General features: G+C 33.1%; 1 protein-coding gene across 1 annotated transcript in view; it reads right to left on the bottom strand.

Moving 5' to 3' along the window:
• LOC109096251 (A disintegrin and metalloproteinase with thrombospondin motifs 14-like) overlaps window positions 1-15469 on the bottom strand; it is a 42093-nt gene that overhangs the window by 26065 nt on the left and 559 nt on the right. The window contains exons 2-4 of the mRNA XM_042734867.1: window positions 10588-10735; window positions 5781-5886; window positions 3802-3945 (exon numbers count right to left, since the gene is read on the bottom strand). Coding sequence (XP_042590801.1) covers window positions 3802-3945; window positions 5781-5886; window positions 10588-10735 — 398 coding nt within the window. The remainder of the gene's footprint in view (window positions 1-3801; window positions 3946-5780; window positions 5887-10587; window positions 10736-15469) is intronic.

The following is a 15469-nucleotide window of genomic DNA, read 5'->3' on the forward strand; positions in this document are numbered from 1 at the left end:
TAAATAAATATCAATGGCCAATGTTCTATTAAGAGATTTAAATAAATATCAATGGCCAGTGTTCTTTAAGAGATTTAAATATCAATGGCCAATGTTCTATTAATATATTTAAATAAATATCAATGGCCAGTGTTCTTTAAGAGATTTAAATATCAATGGCCAATTTTCTTTTAAGAGATTTAAATAAAAATAAATGGCCAATGGTTCTATTAAGAGATTTAAATAAATATCAATGGCTAATGTTCTTTAAGAGATTTTAAATATCAATGGCCAATTTTCTTTTGAGAGATTTAAATAAATATCAATGGCCAATGTTCTATTAAGAGATTTAAATAATATCAATGGCTAATGTTCTTTAAGAGATTTAAATATCAATGGCCAATTGTCTTTTAAGAGATTTAAATATCACTGGCTAATGTTCTATTAAGAGATTTAAATAAATATCAATGGCTAATGTTATTTTAAGAGATTTAAATATCAATGGCCAGTGTTCTTTTAAGAGATTTGGGCCAATGTTCTTTTAAGAGATTTAAATATCAATGGCCAATGTTCTGTTAAGAGATTTAAATATCAATGGCCACTGTTCTTTAAGAGATTTAAATATCAATGGCTAATGTTCTTTTAAGAAATTTAAATATCAATGGCCAATGTTCTGTTAAGAGATTTCAATATCAATGGCTAATGTTCTTTTAAGAGATTTAAATATCAACGACCAATGTTCTTTTAAGAGATTTAAATATCAACGGCCATTGTTCTTTTAAGAAATTTAAATATCAATGGCCAATGTTCTGTTAAGAGATTTCAATATCAATAGCTAATGTTCTTTTAAGAGATTTAAATATCAACGACCAATGTTCTTATAAGAGATTTAAATATCACTGGCTAATGTTCTTTTAAGAGTTTTAAATATCAATGGCCAATGTTTTTTTAAGAGATTTAAATATCAATGGCCATTGTTTTTTTAAGAGATTTAAATATCAATGGCCAATGTTCTTTTAAGAGATTTAAATATCAATGGCTATTGTTCTTTTAAGAGATTTAAATATCAATGGCCAATGTTCTTTTAAGAGATTTAAATATCAACGGCCAATGTTCTTTTAAGAGATGTAAATATCAACGGCCAATGTTCTTTTAATAGATTTAAATATCAACGGCCAATGTTCTTTTAAGAGATTTAAATATCAACGGCCAATGTTCTTTTAAGAGATTTAAATATCAATGGCCAATGTTCTATTAAGAGATTTAAATATCAACGGCCAATGTTCTTTAAGAGATTTTAATATCAACGGCCAATGTTCTTTTAAGAGATTTAAATATCAATGGCCAATGTTCTATTAAGAGATTTAAATATCAACGACCAATGTTCTTTAAGAGATTTTAATATCAACGGCCAATGTTCTTTTAATAGATTTAAATATCAACGGCCATTGTTCTTTTAAGAGATTTAAATATCAATGGCCAATGTTCTATTAAGAGATTTAAATATCAACGGCCATTGTTCTTTTAAGAGATTTAAATATCAACGGCCAATGTTCTTTAAGAGATTTTAATATCAACGGCCAATGTTCTTTTAAGAGATTTAAATATGAACGGCCATTGTTTCTTTTAAGAGATTTAAATATCAACGGCCATGTTCTTTTAAGAGATGTAAATATCAACGGCCAATGTTCTTTTAATAGATTTAAATATCAACGGTCAATGTTCTATTAAGAGATTTAAATATCAACGGCCATTGTTCTTTTAAGAGATTTAAATATCAACGGCCAATGTTCTTTAAGAGATTTTTAATATCAACGGCCAATGTTCTTTTAAGAGATTTAAATATCAATGGCCCTTGTTCTTTTAAGAGATTTTAAATATCAATGGCTATTGTTCTTTTAAGAGATTTAAATATCAATGGCCAATGTTCTTTTAAGAGATTTAAATATCAACGGCCAATGTTCTTTTAAGAGATGTAAATATCAACGGCCAATGTTCTTTTAATAGATTTAAATATCAACGGTCAATGTTCTATTAAGAGATTTAAATATCAACGGCCAATGTTCTTTTAAGAGATTTAAATATCAATGGCTATTGTTCTTTTAAGAGATTTAAATATCAACGGGCCAATGTTTCTTTTAAGAGATTTAAATATCAACGGCCAATGTTCTTTTAAGAGATTTAAAATATCAACGGCCAATGTTCTTTTAATAGATTTAAATATCAACGGTCAATGTTCTATTAAGAGATTTAAATATCAACGGCCAATGTTCTTTTAAGAGATTTAAATATCAATGGCCAATGTTCTATTAAGAGATTTAAATATCAACGGCCAATGTTCTTTAAGAGATTTTAATATCAACGGCCAATGTTCTTTTAATAGATTTAAATATCAACGGCCATTGTTCTTTTAAGAGATTTAAATATCAATGGCCAATGTTCTATTAAGAGATTTAAATATCAACGGCCATTGTTCTTTTAAAGAGATTTAAATATCAACGGCCCAATGTTCTTTAAGAGATTTTAATATCAACGGCCAATGTTCTTTTAAGAGATTTAAATATGAACGGCCATTGTTCTTTTAAGAGATTTAAATATCAACGGCCAATGTTCTATTAAGAGATTTAAATATCAACGGCCAATGTTCTATTAAGAGATTTAAATATCAATGGCCAATGTTCTATTAAGAGATTTAAATATCAACGGCCAATGTTCTTTAAGAGATTTTAATATCAATGGCTATTGTTCTTTTAAGAGATTTAAATATCAATGGCCAATGTTCTTTTAAGAGATTTAAATATCAACGGCCCATGTTTCTTTTAAGAGATGTAAATATCAACGGCCAATGTTCTTTTAATAGATTTAAATATCAACGGTCAATGTTCTATTAAGAGATTTAAATATCAACGGCCAATGTTCTTTTAAAGAGATTTAAATATCAATGGCCAATGTTCTATTAAGAGATTTAATATCAACGGCCAATGTTCTTTTAAGAGATTTTAATATCAACGGCCAATGTTTCTTTTAATAGATTTAAATATCAACGGCCATTGTTCTTTTAAGAGATTTAAATATCAATGGCCAATGTTCTATTAAGAGATTTAAATATCAACGGCCATTGTTCTTTTAAGAGATTTAAAATATCAACGGCAATGTTCTTTAAGAGATTTTAATATCAACGGCCAATGTTCTTTTAAGAGATTTAAATATCAACGGCCATTGTTCTTTTAAGAGATTTAAATATCAACGGCCAATGTTCTTTTAAGAGATTTAAATATCAACGGCGCCGTGTTCATTGTTCTTTTAAGAGATTTTAAATATCAACAACGGCCAATGTTCTTTAAGAGAGATTTTAATATCAACGGCCAATGTTCTTTTAAGAGATTTAAAATATTCAAACGGCCATTGTTCTTTTTAAGAGATTTAAATATCAACGGCCCAATGTTCTATTAAGAGATTTAAATATCAAACTAACGGCCAATGTTCTATTAAGAGATTTAAATATCAATGGCCAATGTTCTATTAAGAGATTTAAATATCAACGGCCAATGTTCTTTAAGAGATTTTAATATCAACGGCCAATGTTCTTTTAAGAGATTTAAATATCAATGGCAAATGTTCTATTAAGAAATCTAACTTAACTTCCTTCTGTTGAACACAAAAGGAACAACATGAGGATGTGTAAATGTCCACAGCGTCAGATTTAATGGCATTTATGTAATGATGTTACTGGTTTTCACTCCCTACTCATGCTTCATCGCTCAAATCACCTTCAGTGATGGACATTGAGGATCAGTGCAGAAGTAAGGAATAGTTTCTCACTGGATGTATCGGTTGAGCTCCTGTTTGCTGCAGCGGGACCAATGGTAGCGGTGAAACGCGGCCTGGACCAGCGGAGCCATGATGCTGCCCATACTGGTCTCATCCGAGCAGCGGTTTCCCTGGCCATCATGCTCCATTCCCAGCCTGAAACAGTCAACGCAATCAGCAAACTCCTGGTCATTTTCATCAAACAGGGTGTCCTGTAATGTTTGGTAGAGCGAATCAGTTCATTTCGACTCACTGATTCGTTCCTGCACTTTCTGTGTAGCTGTTTTGTAGTATTGAGTTGTTTATTGCTATGTTTTAAAATATTTTTTTAGTTGCATTTAGCATTAATTTTTTTTTTTTTATTAATTTCAATAATTGTGCACATCATAAGAAAAGAAAAAAGCTTTTGTCTTGATCTTCACTTACATCAAAATTGAATGATGCTGAAGAAACTGCGTTCCTTTTCAACTTACTTTTAACCATGAGTCATGTAGAAACACTCTTTACCACCCAATCAATTCATCACTAAAAAAACTCAAGTATCAACCTCTTGTAAAAGTACTGTTCATTCAGTATCCTGATTCTTTCTAAATACATCAGATTATGGAAGTCAAGTGGTTGTCATACAGTGTTTATGTGACTTAAAGCACTTTAAATTATACGCAGCTTGATCAGCTACAGTCTTAAAGCAGCTTCTCCGCAGGAACATCTGACTATAAGCAGAGCATTTCTTCCAGATCATGTGACTGTTGTCAGTGTTCATAGAGACACAACAAACATTAAATCTGCAGTCATCGCTGATGAATCACATTATGAGGAAACAGACCACAGTGAAGAACAGAAGATGATGCATGCCTGTTCTTAAGGTTACTTAAGACCTGGAATGAACCCGAAAATATAAACCATCTTGCAAAATGGCAAAAGGAGCCAGTTTTTCTCATGGCAGAGCTCTGTTCTACAGGGGGCGCTATTGAGTAGCATTAATCGCAGCAGTGCATGTTCATACTATGTTCATGTCCCCCAGCGATGTTCCTTCTTCTGTGTTGTAATTATAATGTGCATTCAACTAATTTTGATCATAATGCAATGGACATGCTGAGCAATTTCATATTTCTTTCTGCCTTTCTTGCATATTAGTCATATAATAGATGCTTTATGTATTTTATCATGCTCATGCAACCACACTAAATGATGCCTCATAAACTAGCTGAATGAGTAGCTTTTTCCTGGCAGAGCTTTATTGCCGTTCTTCGCATACATCTGATGAAATGCATGCAAATTGTGTAGACAATATTTCGTAATTGCAACTTAAAGAGAGCATTTACGCCAAAATGAACATTTGCTGAAAATGTGTTCATCCTCAATCCGAGATGTAGATGTAAAATAGTGGTCTGGTCTGAATCAGGAGAGAAATCTGCACAGATCAAGCACAGTTTAAAACAGTCCAAAACAGCTCTTAACAAATACGTGGCAGGATTTTGATGTGAGAGATGACAGGAAATGGACTTTTTCACTGGAGGAAGTGTTATTATGGATTATGGACTATGGATGTATTTTAGTTAAAAACGTCTTAATGCTGGATTTGTTTCAGCTTTTGTCTTCTCCAGATGTTAACTGATGGACTGGAGTGCTGTGGATTGCTTGTGGATTATTGTGATGTTTTTATCAGCTGTTTGGACTCTCATTCTGACGGCACCCATTCACTGCAGAGCATCCATTGATGAGACACTGATGCAGTGCTACATTTCTACAAACCTAATGAAGAAACAAATTCATCCTAATCTTGGATGGTCTGAGGGTGAGTACATTTTCTTGCTTGATGAATGAAGGTCCTTACCAAGTCTCAAAGCGCTCCTGCTTAATGTGCTCATAAACATAATTATTATAAAAAAGACAGGAGCAATTACTGGAAATGCATGCTAACGTGCCGTGCTTTACCTACACGATCTTAAACGCTGATAGCATGCTGAAAAGTAAACTTGTAATCTTACACGTGTCCGGTTTCGTGCGCCACCACAAAGGCAGAGGAAAAGCCGTCTTCGTGGTTGAGTGTGCAGCTCCGCAGCGGGTGGCACATGCCTGTTACCGGGGCGTAACCTGGGCGACAGAGATCAAAGAGAAACGATGATGAACTGGAATGCGGGATGTTCTAGAAGTCAGATCAGAGCCAGGTGAGTTTCATTTGGAAAGTCTAAGATTCCTTCACCGTCAAATCAAACACAACGTGGACACCCAACTCAACTTTTTGACACAATCACTTCACTGTTCCATTAGCAACGGCAACTCTGAACTTTAAATATGACTTTTCAAAAAATAAGCATTCTTTGATTTCCTTGCTATGCTGCTCTTCCAAAACCAAGTGAGCTGTCATTTATTATAAACATACACTACCATTCAAAAGTCTCTTCTGCTCACCCACGCTGCATTTATTTGCTCAAAAATACAGTAAAATTTTAAAATATTTTTAGAATTAACTGAACAGTTTACAATGTGAATATACTGTAAACTGTAATTTATTTCTGTGATGCACAGCTGTATTTTCAGCATCATTACTCCAGTCTTCAGTGTCACATGATCTTCAGAAATCATTCTAATATTATTATCAACTCCAGTCTTCGTTTTGATAAGAGTTGTGATGCAGTTTTTTTTTGTGGTATTTTTGTTGAAATTTTTATTTTTTTTTATTTTTTGGTGTTCTTTGATTTAAAGAGAGTTGAATTTATTTAGCATTGAATCTTTTATAACGTTATAAATGTTTTTTATTGTCACATTTGATCAGTTTAATGCATGCAATACAAGTATTAATTTCCTTCGAATACAAATCTTACCAACTCCAAACTTGACTGGTAATGTATATTTCATCATAAAATATAAATAGAAGTAGTTTAATTGAAATAAAATCTTAACTTTGGTGCAAACATTTCACATTTTTTTAACATTTAAAAAAACAAATCAAGATCATTTTTAAATGGAGATTATTAGAATATGTTTTGAAAGAAAATAGCATTTCAGTCTAGTCACGTATTTGTGACATTTAGCAATTTTTTAGTGAAAATTTATTTTACTTCCCTTATTTTCCCTATTTTTTTTTTTTTTGTTGTGCTTATTGTGTTGTTTTTGATTTGTACAAGTTCTCCACTACTGCCTTCATGTAGAAGCTCACAAGCAGCTGCAACCCGAAAAGCTTTCCTGATCAAACCCACACAACGACTAGCCACGACTATAACAGCACACAGTGTTCATACGACACACAAACACCACAGAAAGCACAACACAGACAGAGACGGACACTCGATCAAGAGATGTGCAGTGCTAGAGCTTTAGTTTAGTTTAGCCAAAGCCAGTCTGGGCTCTTTTTAACAAAACGTTCATGCTATTGAAATCACCGACAGTCTTTGGCATGCAGGTGAAAAGCAGAGGATGCAGACTATGAGAAGCTTACAGTATGAAGCGTTCAGTGTTTTAATAACAGTTAAAGCATCAATAATAACTGGGCCGATCCAGCATCATCTGATTGCATGTGTAATCCTAGTGATATTCCCGCTGCCCAGCAGCCATGTAGGTTTTATTGGATTTTTTACACAACCAGAATAAAAAAAATAAATAAAAAATCGCAAACATGTATTTAGCCAGAGAAAGGGTTGCATAAGAAATCAAGCTGCTAGCTGAGCCGTTATCTATCCTCAGATAAATGTCCTCCAGGTGAATGCAGCTTTGCATTGCTCTGGAAAAGCGTTGCGTTGTGACAGCGTCTGGCAGCAGTGCTGTATTCACAGGGTATTAGATGACATTAATCTGGAATACTGAGGCTGATATTAAAGTGCCGCCGCATGAAGATGGTTCACACAGGATAGTACTGGTTTCTCTATATGGAACATAAACATGCTGTCATAAAGAAATATAAATATACAAACAAAAACCCTGAACCCTGTACAGCATGTCAGGAAGAAACGTAAATATTTTTTGCAAGCATTTATTGAATTCATCAAGCTATCTTAAATTCTAGGGAATAAAAGCTGAATGAAAAATTAAATATTTTTAAAACTAGATATATTTTATTATCTATAAAATATTATATTATTATATATAAATATACATTCTATTATATTATTATATATATATCTATATATATATATATATATATATATATATATATATATACTGTATATACACACACACATTAAATATACATTTACAATATATAATAACAAAAATAAATAAATATACATTAATACGTATATACTGTGATATATAATTTTTTTTACATATATTTACATATATATATGTTATATGTTTATTATGAGAAAATAATGAAAAATTCTGATTTTATATATTTTAATATATATAATACATTTAATTAAAAAATATATATATATATAAAATACACACACAGTTTATTACATTTAATATATAATTAATTTATTTTATAACAAAATATATAAAATTATAACTTTATTACATTTACATAAAAGATTTTATGACATAATAATATTATTATACATATTATATACACTACAACACATTTAAACCCAAGCAAGAAACTAAGTTTTATATATCTAAAACATTTAAAACAATGAAAAGCACACAAATCATGGATTGAACTATTTTAAATCCTTTTTTTTTAACCATTTAAATTTTTCATAACAAACCTCATATAAAATAAATGTTAAAAAAAAAAAAAAAAAAAAAAAAAAAAAAAAAAAAAAAATTAATAATGCCCAGAGATGGATGAGCAACATCTGAAGGTGAAGCGTCTCCTTTCACTGACACTTTACTGGAAAAGAACAGCGATTTGACAGCTTTAAAACAGTTCTCCTGATCTCTTTCCAGACCACGACATTTCTAATCACTACCGCTGTTAATAACACAAGCAGCGCTGCATCCGGGACTTGCTTGACTCCATCTGACTGCAGCAGGAGATCCACACCAGCACCGTCACTCATGAGCCTTACTGTAAACATGCGTCTATATTTGGGCTCCGAATGAGGCTTAAAGCTTGGGACGGGAGCGTAATGTTTGCCCTCGGGGTAAAAGGTTGCCGTTCTGCAATGTTATGAGCACAACAGAGACCGTGGCGTAGCAACAGCAGAAAACAGTCTTTAAAAATCACACAAGGACCACGAAACCTAAACAAACACTCATTCGAAACGAGTCCCTAAACTTCAGAAAGACTGACTGACAGGAGCTCGACTGAGTAATAATAATAATAATACAGTCAGTGTGTGCATGTCACTGCATTAGAACAAGATATTACATCAGGAGTCAAGTATTTTGAAGAAGGATGCACAAACACAATTTAGAGGCATAAAAGATGTTTGTTTAGTTTGAAAACCTAATAGAGTACATGTCGTGTTGAATACAGTAGGTTTTGTGGTTATTGAATCATGTTAATGTGATTCTCTACATCTATTAAAACCACCAAAACACCAGAGACGTCAACAGTCATGAAGAACAGTGACGTTAGTGAAGAGAAAAGATCCTGCAGCATCTAATGCAATGACATTCACACACTTAAAAGAATGATGGAGGTTAATATATTTTGGTGCTGCTGTATTTAGTGTTTGACATTTTGTTTTAATTTACACTGCAGGAACCTGTGTTGACATTTATTATTATTATTATTCTGTAAAATATTGTTACTTGAAACAAAACAAATGGTAAGGGAAACTTTAATTTCAACTGGTTGCCAAGGCAACATTTCTCATTTTCATTTAGTTTCACTTAAAATACTAAAATAACTAAATACTGAAATAAATAAGCTTAAAGTATTAAATTAAAAATTAATTAAAAAATTATATAGACATAATTAAAAAATAAAAAACTAATAAGACAAAAACAAAACTCATTAAAAATGATTAAAACTTAAAGTAAAATTAAATAAAAACAGAATATCTAAATGTCATCATGTTTCCATGAAGTTAACGCATCTTTGTGAAATAGCAGTTTAATGTAATTTAAACATATTTAATCAGTTATGGATCTTAGACATAGACTCAATGTCAGACATAGACAGACAGATGTACAGTCAGTATACTTTGTCTCATTTTTGTGTTTTCTTCTTTTTATCATTATTTTTTTTTTTTTTTTTTTTTTGCATGAATTTTCAGTGTTTCATCAATTGATTAACACCAAATCACAGTAAGCCTGTCCCTCACAGACTTGTTTTTATTTACACTTAATTCAATTTGCTGTGTATTCAACTACAACCACTACTACTTACTACTAAAGAGGTTTTAATCTACTCATTTTAAAGGGATATTAGCCAAAAAATTAAAATTATGTCACTATATACTCACCCTCAGCTGACGGCAGCCATTGACTTCCACAGTATGGAAAAAAATACTATGGAAGTCAATGGCTACCGTCAATTGTTTGGCTACTAAGATTGCTTAAAATATCTTCTTTTGTGTTCAGCGGAAGAAAGAAACTCATACAGGTAGAGGATGAGCAAATGATGACTTTTTGGGTGAACCTTTTCCATTTTAATAGCATGCATGCAAGAATTATTTTAACTTTGTGAAACACAATAATTGGTCAATTTCATCAAACTAGTTAGAAAGGACACTTTTAAACCAAAAACTAGGAATATTAGTATTGTTGAGTGCACAGCTACTAGTTTCCTCTACATGCCAAAAACTCTCCTTCGGTCAAAGAGTATTTTTGGTTGCTGCAGGTTGGCACTGATGCCCAGTTTACACGGTGCCTGGGCATTACGATGCCAACCGCTGGAGAACAGAAGCAGAAAGAAGCACTTACTCTGCACAGCCTCGATCGAGAGAAACACAGTACCTTGCATACCTGCGGGACCAAAATCTTGCCTGGTGAGGAAGATAGCGTGGTCGTGATGCTCGGCGTGCTCGGGGTCGAGCCTCTGCTGGGTGTTTGCCCAGCGGCACACCTGCTCCAGACTCCGGGACGGATTCCCGCGCTCAATCAGGCTGATGGACTGGAAACACACAAAACAACAAACCAGAAAAAACATTAGTCCAGAATACAATAAAAAATACAAGAACATTTTGTGGCCCAAACATGGCAGAGAAGTAAAATAAAATAAAATAAAATAAAATAAAATAAAATAAAATAAAATAAAATAAAATAATAAAATAAAATAAAATAAAATAAAATAAAATAAAATAAAATAAAATAAAATAAAATAAAATAAAGTTGGCCAAAAATGGCAGAGCAGTAAAAAAAAAAAATGTATATATATAATAAAATAAAATGTTGTAGGCCAAAATGGCAGTAATAATAAATAAAAATAAATAAATAAATAAATAAATAAATAAAGTTGGCCAAAAATGGCTGAGCAGTAAAATAAAATAAAATAAAATAAAATAAAATAAAATAAAATAAAATAAAATAAAATAAAATAAAATAAAATAAAATATTTAAATATTTATTACATATATTGCCAAAAGCCAACTTGTGAAAATGCTTCAAATTTGAATTTTTCTATTTAATACAGATGTTTTTCATTATAATATCAGCACAAAAATATGAGAAAATGTTTATTGAAAATAACAAACTTAATTTTCAATTTTTATATATTTTAATTACAGTAGTTCATGAACAAAAACAGATGATCATGTTATCCAGCATAACTGTGCATAATCTCTATTGCTTTTGTGTTTGTATCATAACTCACCAAAGGCTTAGTTAATTCCCAGATTTAAACAGAACTTTTAACCTCAGATATTCATTATGCATCTGAAATGACTGACAGCATCTGCATCTGCTCAGTGACAACAGCTTAACAAGCAAAGCAGCTAGAAACTAACCAATTAATGAAGCCGACACTCATTTCTCTACTTTTCGTGCAACACAATTGTGTTCTTCTAGTTGTCAAACTCAATACATATTCTTTGTCACTATTATTTTTGCAGCTTCCAGCCAACCCCAGAAGCGCTGAAGGCTGAAACGTGTGCCCATGTTTATACATGAGATCGAAATGCCATCTGCTTGAGTAATGCAATGAAAATTACACATGCATTTCACATGAAAAAGGTTAGCACAAGAATACATAAAGTGGCATGTACAGAAACACAATCTGCTGTAAATTAATTCAGCGTCTCGTTTCTAATTCTAAAACACACACACACACACACACACACACACACACACACACACACACACACACACACACACACACACACACACACTCCTGTACAGTCACTCACAGGCAGAAACATACACTTAGAGTTTAAAAGCTTAGTTTGATTGACAGCAGAACTCAGCACTGGATACATATAGAACAGGGGTCTTCAGCTAAAATTGCTTGAGGTCCAGTAATAAACCCTCCTCACTAGCTGAGGTCCAGACAATTATATAAGCCTAAAAACATAAATTGGTGGTTTTTGGCAGACCATGGTATCTGCAGGATATTTAAGCTCATATTTAAGACTTTTTAAGACCTGCACAAATAAAATTAAAATGACTGTAAAAAGCATGCTTTAGAGTTCAGATACAAGTTTTCACAAAAACAAAAAGATTTTTAGAATGATTAACTTAAAAAAAATGTTTTCGAAAATGGAGGCAAAAGTATCCATTATTGGGCTATATTAATATAAATAATTACGAATTAATTTTAGTCTATTAATTAAATAACAAATATATTTTACTGTTTTTTTTTTTTTTTATTATAATGCATTAGCTTTTCGTCGATCCCCCAGTTCACATTTGCAACTCTGCGAGTTTGCATAAAAACATGGGTTGATTTTCACATTGGTCTGAACAAAAACAGTGTTCATGCTTAATAAAAATGCACATTCATTCTCTGCCAGCAGGAGGTGCTTTTGGAACGGCAGAAATACAGCGTTTTCCGTAATGGCGTAATGGGACTCTTTTAAATTCAGGTATGCCTGAACCCGCAGAATGGAGACCCCTAGTGGACATATTGCATCCCTTCAAATAAATCTCAATGACTTTTTTTTTTTTTTTTTAATTGTTTCCCCTGTTTACTGGCACCTAGTGAAATCAAAATAAACTTTCTGCAGTGAGATGGACCAAATAGTCTTAAATCTTAAATAACAGACTTTCAAATAAAAACATAGTAAAATAAAAATCTAAATTAGATTTTTTATTTGTGTTTATCATAAAATTATGAAAAAATAGGCTATAATAAAGAAATATTAATTATTCCACATGTGTGTTAAACATTAGGGCATTTTCGTCTGTGCAATGAGACCCATTTCTATCAATTTACTCCAATGTATGTGAGTAGGGCACTATTTTAAATTCAGGTATGCCAAAATCAGTAAAAAATCCAAAATATGCCAAAGAGGTTAAAGGGTTTAAAAAAGCGAAGGAACTAGGAAATAAGGCAGATGTGAATGTGAGTGGATTGGTTGTTTATGGTTGATGGTTACGCCCAATTTGGGAATGATCCGTCTTTTAAATCACTGTTTCCTTTCAATGTTGTTGGACATGGTTTGTTTGCAAAATCTATTCAAACCCACCTAAAAAGGAAAAAATTAGATTTTATGTTTATGTCACTTTTATGTTCCCCCAAGAAACTTTGTGTTCAATTTTCAATTAACATTTTAATTTTTGTGTTAAATTTTTTGTTATTTTGATAAAAATTTTTTTATATGGTTTTTGATATGATATTTGCATTGGTAACAAAATGTCTGCGTCAACCTGATCATTTTTGCAACAAAACTTTGTGTTCACTTTACATTTCCCCGATAAAATTTGAATTAACATTCAAATCTTTTGCATTCACTTACAAAACTTTTGCATTATTAACAAAATGTCTGCATAATTTGCATGACATTTCAAGCTTTTGGTTCACTTACAAATTTTTTTCAATCCCCTGTCATTTTGCATTAAATTCAAATCTTTTGCATGTTCTCTTTCACTTACAAACCTTTTGCATTCCCAGTAAATACTTTGCATTCACATTTTTTTAGCAAAGACGGAGAACGCAAAACTTTCTCTAAGAACACAAATGATTTTTAGTACACAAAAGTTTGCAGGAGAATGCAAAGTGAAGATGAATTTGAACACCAATGCACTGAAATATAATTTTCTTCTCAAAGTACAATACCTGTAATCCATCAGCTCATAAACAAACACATGACGACCAGCAGGCTCCAATTATTATTTTGAAATGATTATGTATATTTAAGAGATTTTTCCACCACAAAATCTATTACTGTTTCACTATACACTATAAGAGGCACAGTCTAGAACAGCATAAGCAGAGGCCAGTTCAGTACTGAAAAATATTATATATCAAACATTTCCGACCATCGCTCACCTGACGATATCCCACCAGGTCATTCGGACAGAGCACAATGTTGATGTTGGTCCCAGAGACTCATCGTGATAGATTCCTAACCTTGTGGAAACAGAAAGAAATGAAGGATCTGGTTGGCAGGTAAGTTTTTGCATGTCCCAGCACATGAACGCTGCACAAAATGAACTTTTTAATGCTAGTTTTTTTAGAAGGTTTATCACAAACAAAAACCGAACGTAAAGCGTTTGCAATGAAAACAATGGAAGCATGTTGGTTAAGTCTCTAATGAACGGTGTTTAATGACATGCTATGCAGGTGTTTGAACTGCAACACAGAAAAATGGCCTGAGAAACACAGCTGGAAACACACAGAGACTGTCGAGAGATTTGTGTTTCCGGTGGAATATTATTCTGACGGACGCTTGAAACACAAATACGCAAAACACGTGCTATCCGAGACCCACAAACAAGCTCGATTTCACACGTGAGCATGGTCTCATGTTACCACATACTTGTATGAACACACGGAAATGCTGCAATTCTCCAAAGTCGCCACAAGGGTGCTTATTACAGTTCCGTGGTTTTTTCTAGTTCGTTGTGCTATTCAGCGGACTCTAAGGCAGGATTGGGACAAGGAACTATAAATGTCAAAGGGCGGAATCATGGACACTGAGACGGGAGGAGGCATGCTGAAAATGCACGGAATCACAACGAAATGACAGTCAACGAGATACCATAGAAAACACGTGGAATTTAAATATTATGGCACAAGATTACGGGATTTTTACTGTAATGTTTTGAGGGAAATAAAGGCAGCCTTAGGGAGCAACAGAGAGGTGTCTGGCCAAAAAAAAACAACATCAAAACAAAGGGAGTATTCCAAAATGGGGACGATAAGATAATGAGGGAAGGAGGATGGAACGGGGGGTGTGTCACGTTCAGGTTGGCGGCGTGAATAACCCAAGATAGAAGGGGCTGGGGGGAGTAGGGAGTCGTGTTTGGAAGGAGGTTTGCGGTTTAGATGTGCTGTGCGGGGGGGCATGGAAGGTGAGCACGGGGGAGGGGCTTCGGTGTTTGGTGGGGGGGGGGGCTAGGAGAATGATTAAGGGGGTGAGGTTTTAGTGATGGAGTAGTTGATGAATATTCGATCGAGAATCGTGCAGGAAGGTCAGGGGGTAAAGGTTTAGGGTGGAGGGAGTGAGTAGGAACAAAAAGTAAACGAAAGAAAAGGGAGAAGGGTGCCGTGGCAACAGACGAAAGTAAGGGAACGTGTGGGTTGGGTGGGGGGGGGGGTGGGACAGGGGTGAGGGAGTTGAGGGAAAGTGACGTTATGGAAGTAAAAAAAAAAAGTTCATAGTTTTAGTTACCTATAATAACCCTGACAAGGACACATATACTAAAGTCACAACAAAACTGAAACAAACGATTCCTTTAAACTCCATTT

The sequence above is a fragment of the Cyprinus carpio genome, chromosome B12 (assembly GCF_018340385.1).
Source record: "Cyprinus carpio isolate SPL01 chromosome B12, ASM1834038v1, whole genome shotgun sequence".
Classification (NCBI taxonomy): Eukaryota; Metazoa; Chordata; class Actinopteri; order Cypriniformes; family Cyprinidae; genus Cyprinus; species Cyprinus carpio.